General features: G+C 42.1%; 1 protein-coding gene across 8 annotated transcripts in view; it reads right to left on the minus strand.

The window, feature by feature from the left end:
* Positions 1–6,059, minus strand: part of LOC129631039 (zinc finger protein 11-like) — a 32,746-nt gene extending 26,687 nt beyond the window's left edge. For 6 of the 8 annotated variants that reach the window (XR_008703859.1, XM_055551761.1, XM_055551760.1 and 3 more), the window contains exons 1-4: positions 5,874–6,059; positions 5,191–5,303; positions 1,479–1,605; positions 891–983 (exon numbers count right to left, since the gene is read on the minus strand). Coding sequence is in view for 6 of the 8 variants with exons in the window: in XM_055551761.1 (XP_055407736.1) it covers positions 891–983; positions 1,479–1,605; positions 5,191–5,205 (235 nt within the window). In the remaining 2 variants the exon portion in view is untranslated. Of the gene's footprint in view, positions 1–890; positions 985–1,478; positions 1,606–5,190; positions 5,304–5,873 lie in introns of those variants that run through there. The other 2 variants (XM_055551754.1, XM_055551755.1) reach the window with 2 other exon arrangements.
* Positions 6,060–6,281: the final 222 nt, after the last annotated feature.

Genomic DNA, 6,281 nt, shown 5'->3' on the forward strand with positions numbered 1-6,281 from the left:
GATCACAGACTCAGACTTGACTGAGCAACGGAACTGAACTGACTGATATGTATAATTGATTATCTTTGCTGTATAGGAGTACAAAATTGGAAAATAGCTATATTCCAATTAGAACTTTTAATAAAGATTTCTTTATATAATCTAAAATTGTCATAGCTTGAATCAACCATTAATAATGTAGTGGAAAATGTGCTAAGATTTTATGTCAATTTATTTTAAATTCTATCAGGTAATAAAACACAATAAAGTATTTTAGCATGTTAGAATTGGGGCAAATACACTAAAGATATTTCATATGAGATCATATAAGGTAATGAGAAACTTTCAAGTCAACCTGAGATGTGCACTGTTTCATTTTCACCAGGTTTTGCTTTCTGCAGTGAAAAATTACTTGAATTTGAAATTTATTTAGAAGGTCCTATGTGTTGCTCCCAGTGGATAGGAAATTATAAATCAGAGAACAAAAACCCGTCCCTAGTATTCCTGGAAATTTGGCAGTTTGTCTACCACTTGACTCACACATTTCTGTCTAGAAGTAGAAGGAAACTTTAAAAGGACTGTCATACGGTTACTCAGAAATGGGCAGAGTTTTCCTAGGTCTCCCAAGAAATGGAAGAGCAACAAATGAATGTAGTTTGTCACAAGCCAAGAGGAGATTTTTAGGTCACACTGTGATGGAGAAAAGTAATCACTGGAGATAAATTCATGAATGATTTCAGAGTGAGAATGGGGCAGGTGATACATTTCTATCACAGTAGCAGAACAAACCCAGGTTTTCGAAAACCATTTCCATTGAAGCAAATCTCCCAACATTACGTGATGAAGGATGAGTTCCTCGCTGCTCCTTGGACCTCTCATCTGAGTCATCATCTCCAACCATTCATACCTACCTGGGTAAATGGCTGTTGTCTCCATTCTACTCATATTCCTGGGATCCTTCAATAGCTCCAGAAAGGTGACCAGGTCCACCTTAGAGACAAGTCCTGTTGATCAGAGAAAGGAATATTTGTGTTGTTAGAGATTCATCAGTATTGAATCCAATACATATTCAGGTGAGACGAGAATGCATTTTCTTCTAGAAAACGATTTCCTGAAATACTTTATTCAAAGCCGCTATACAATACTAACACACACCTCACAATCAGGTCCTGAGATTCTGGTCAAGTAGAACTAAGGCAAAAGTAAGTAGTGTCAATGTGAGATTAAGAGAGGGTGCAACTATTTAATACCACAGAACTTACACAATTACCACTAACCTAGAATGAAGGACGCAGAGTACATCAAGGAAGAAAAACATCACCAGCATAATGATTCATCGTGAAGCCTTTCTTTCTAAACTCAGAAATAACCCATTATCCCCTAGAGAGCACAGATCTGAAAATACTGTGGGAAGCAGAAAACTTCAGAAGACATTCTAGAAATGACAGAACAAAAACGCAGTGGGTAGATAAGAGATTCTGGAAGGCAGATATCCTCACCCAAGGAGGCCAGGTTCCTGTAGTTCTCTACCATCACGTCCCTGTACAATTTCCGCTGACCGAGGTCCAGGCATTCCCACTCCTCTTGAGTGAAGTCTATGGCCACATCCTGAAACATCAGCCATCCCTGAAATACAAAGTAGAGATGCCAATAGGCCGTGGGAAGTCTTCCTAATGTGATCCAAGATGAAAACGGCAAGTTCAGGGACCTGGTCGTGATTTGGTGGCTTGGCTGGTTTACAAAATATATTTTTTTACACAGTTTTCCTTTTTACCCAACTTCTAATGTGAAGAAAGGAGGATGGCTTATGATCCACAAGCCATTAGAGAAACTATTCTCATCTGAAAGAGCAATTATAAAATAATCAGGGCCACAGTAGCATATTTATTCCGTGATTCAGGAGCAGACCATGGCCATGTTTTAAGGATATCACGATGGCAAAAGTCTAACCATGAGGGGTTACTTTTGGAGAAGACGAATAAGCTTTGTCTACATGTACCATAACCTTAAGTAATGCTTATTTACTTTACCAAAGTAACAAAAGATTTTAAAAATGAAAGTAAATCACTTAAAGGCAAAGAAATTCATAATCTCTTCTTGAAAGCTGCATTCTAAGAAAACTTTGTTGTATTAACATAGAGATTAGACTAAATTCCAGTCTGCTACCAGCTTACCAGATAGCAAACAAAAGCTGTTTATCGGTTAACCTTAGAAAAATCTTTTCCATAAATCATGAAGTAGCAGTATTCTTCCAAAGGCATTAGAGTGAAACCATAGAAGGCATGTTTAAATCTGATTAAACTGCAATTGACCATGTAGCCTGGTCACTGCTGTGACCTGTAACACTTTAAAAGGATAAGTAGAATTATAGTTGACCACATTTTATTAGGGCATATAAGATCTATATGACTCCACATAATTTTAGGATATCTATATTGGTAACATCCACCATACAGTATAATCTGAGAAGATTTATCACCCCTTCAACAGTATTTCCCATGTAACTTTACATGTCCAATGAACCCAGGTAGTTTAATAGCTCCCTGGGATGTCTCAGGGTCCCTCTGAAGCATACCAAAGTCAGCTAGAAGTAAAGTCATTTAGGAAGCTTTGTGGACAAATATCAAAAGGGGTTATAACATTCAGTCAGATAAAATCTGAGTAACAGGCAAATTTGGCCTTGGAATACGGAATGAAGCACAGCGGAGACTAATAGAGTTTTGCCAAGAAAAGGCACTGTTCATAACAAACACCCTCTTCCAACAACACAAGAGAAGACTCTACACATGGACATCACCAGATGGTCAACACCGAAATCAGACTGATTATATTCTTTGCAGCCAAAGATGGAGAAGCTCAGTCAGCAAAAACAAGACCAGGAGCTGACTGTGGCTCAGATCATGAAATCCTTATTACCAAATTCAGACTTAAATTGAAGAAAATAGGGGAAACCACTAGACCATTCAGGTATGATCTAAATCAAATCCCTTATAATTATATAGTAGAAGTGAGAAATAAATTTAAAGGCCTAGATCTGATAGATAGAGTGCCTGATGAACTATGGAATGAGGTTCGGGGCACTTTACAGGAGACAGGGATCAAGGCCATCCCCATGGAAAAGAAATGCAAAAAAGCAAAATGGCTGTCTGGGGAGGCCTCACAAATAGCTGTGAAAAGAAGAGAAGCGAAAAGCAAAGGAAAAAAGGAAAGATATAGCATCTGAATGCAGAGTTCCAAAGAATAGCAAGAAGAGATAAGAAAGCCTTCTTCAGCGATCAATGCAAAGAAATAGAGGAAAACAACAGAATGGCAAAGACTAGAGATGTCTTCAAGAAAATTAGAGATACCAAGGGAACATTTCATGCAAAGATGGGCTCGACAAAGGACAGAAATGGTATGGACCTAACAGAAGCAGAAGATATTAAGAAGAGATGGCAAGAATACACAGAAGAACTGTACAAAAAAGATCTTCACAACCCAGATAATCACGATAGTGTGATCACTGACCTGGAGCCAGACATCCTGGAATGTGAAGTCAAGTGGGCCTTAGAAAGCATCACTACGAACAAAGCTAGTGGAGGTGATGGAATTCCAATTCAGCTATTCCAAATCCTGAAAGATGATGCTGTGAAAGTGCTGCACTCAATATGCCAGCACATTTGGAAAACTCAGCAGTGGACACAGGACTGGGAAAGCTCAGTTTTCATTCCAATCCCAAAGAAAGGCAATGCCAAAGAATGCTCAAACTACCGCACAATTGCACTCATCTCACACGCTAGTAAAGTAATGCTTAAAATTCTCCAAGCCAGGCTTTAGCAATATGTGAACCGTGGACTTCCAGATGTTCAAGCTGGTTTTAGAAAAGGCAGAGGAATCAGAGATCAAATTGCCAACATCCGCTGGATCATGGAAAAAGCAAGAGAGTTCCAGAAAAACATCTATTTCTGCTTTATTGACTATGCCAAAGCCTTTGACTGTGTGGATCACAATAGACTGTGGAAAATTCTGAAAGAGATGGGACTCCCAGACAACCTGACCTGCTCTTGAGAAATCTGTATGCAGGTCAGGAAGCAACAGTTAGAACTGGACATGGAACAACAGACTGGTTCCAAATAGGAAAAGGAGTATGTTAAGGCTGTATATTGTCACCCTGCTTATTTACCTTATATGCAGGGTACATCATGAGAAACGCTGGACTGGAAGAAACACAAGCTGGAATCAAGATTGCGGGGAGAAATATCAATAACCTCAGATATGCAGATGACACCACCCTTATGGCAGAAAGTGAAGAGGAACTCAAAAGCCTCTTGATGAAAGTGAAAGTGGAGAGTGAAAAAGTTGGCTTAAAGCTCAACATTCAGAAAACGAAGATCATGGCATCCAGTCTCACCACTTCATGGGAAATAGATGGGGAAACAGTGTCAGACTTATTTTTCTGGGCTCCAAAATCACTGCAGATGGTGACTGCAGCCATGAAATTAAAAGACGCTTACTCCTTGGAAGGAAAGTTATGACCAACCTAGACAGCATATTAAAAAGCAGAGACATTACTCTGCCAACAAAGGTCCATCTAGTCAAGGCTATGGTTTTTCCTGTGGTCATATATGGATGTGAGAGTTGGACTGTGAAGAAGGCTGAGGGCCGAAGAATTGATGCTTCTGAACTGTGGTGTTAGAGAAGACTCTTGAGAGTCCCTTGGACTGCAAGGAGATCCAACCAGTCCTTTCTGAAGGAGATCAGCCCTGGGATTTCTTTGGAAGGAATGATGCTACAGCTGAAACTCCAGTACTTTGGCAACCTCCTGCGAAGAGTTGACTCATTGGAAAAGTCTCTGATGCTGGGAGGGATAGGGGGCAGGAGGAGAAGGGGATGACCGAGGATGAGATGGCTGGATGGCATCACTGACTCGAGGATGTGAGTCTAAGTGAACTCCAGGAGTTGGCGATGGACAGGGAAGCCTGTTGTGCTGCGATTCATGGGGTCGCAAAGAGTCGGACACGACTGAGCGACTGAACTAAACTGAACTGAGCTTCTTTGGCTGGTAATACTGTGTTTTCTGTCATTCTGATGTCAGGAGGGCAATGGGTCCCTTGGGATCATGATTACGGGTAAGTGTAAACAAACCCGTTCAGAAGTTAAGAAGCTTATCAAGTCCAAAGAAACAGCATTTCAGGAAAGAGACAGAACAAACAAAAGGACTGTGCCTCTTACCTCGGAATGAGTCATTTCTGACTCCTTGCTTTCCTCTTCCTCTGGGCTTCCTTCTCACGTAAGATCAGTCTTGGGAAGTGACCCCTGAACGTTGAAAATAGACTGTTCAATACCTAGAAAAACACACCGAGCTCCCTGTAACACAGCCCCACACAGAGGGAGGATCTCAACAGGTACAAAATACAAACCTCTACGGCCACTGACACAGCAGGGATTCTGGAACACAGAACCAACGAGGTGTTTTTCGTTTTATTCTTTTCTTCAGAACTCGCGGCCCTTCCTGTGAAAACCACACGTTCTAGGCTGACCCTCCCCTTCAAACCTTAGGCGAGACCTTGACCAAACTCCATACAGAATAGAGCCTCCTTCACGTCTTCGTGGATCAGGGACTTAGGGGTTGGGCAATACAGGAATTTAAGCAGCGGTCTCCACAAGTTAGAAGTAGAACTGCCAGAGAAGGACGTGGGCTCTAGAACGATATTAACAGGAAGCGGACGTGGACCCCAGGGACCCGGCAGCTAAGATAAAGGACTTCAGAACTTCTCACGGCGATGCGAGGACATACACTGGGGACGGGAAAATGGGGACGGTAGCTTGAACGTTCTCAGAGACCCCCGAAAGCCACGTGTGAAGGACGACAGGCTGTGGGACTAGGAATCGGGTTTTAAAAAAACAAAACTCACCAGAACACTCTGTCGCTCATTTAACTCAATTCTCGGTCTGCAGGATACTGGGCGCGCGCGGGCGGAAGATCCGGTACAGAGGCAGCTGAGTGCGCTACGCTGCGGCCAAAGATAGGCGAGGAAAGGGGAGAGGGTGGGACGAGGCCGGAAGCGCAGGTACTTATGGGCGTGGCCAGTGGGAACTGAGCCTTGCCTTCTCTCACCCCCGCCCCTGTCAGTTTGGGTCTGTTGGTCCTGTCCAGCTGTGCTTCCTTTCTCTGCCTTTTGATGCCTTTAAATCTCTTTGATTTCCTCTGGAGCAAAGCTGCTTCCTGCCTGTTCTAAGTTAGTGTTTCAAACAACTTAAGGCAAAAGAGAAGAATTTTGAGAGCTGCCTCTATGGAAAGCCGAGATGTTTTCAGCAAGTTG

Source organism: Bubalus kerabau, chromosome 17 (genome assembly GCF_029407905.1).
Source record: "Bubalus kerabau isolate K-KA32 ecotype Philippines breed swamp buffalo chromosome 17, PCC_UOA_SB_1v2, whole genome shotgun sequence".
In the NCBI taxonomy this organism is placed as follows: Eukaryota; Metazoa; Chordata; class Mammalia; order Artiodactyla; family Bovidae; genus Bubalus; species Bubalus kerabau.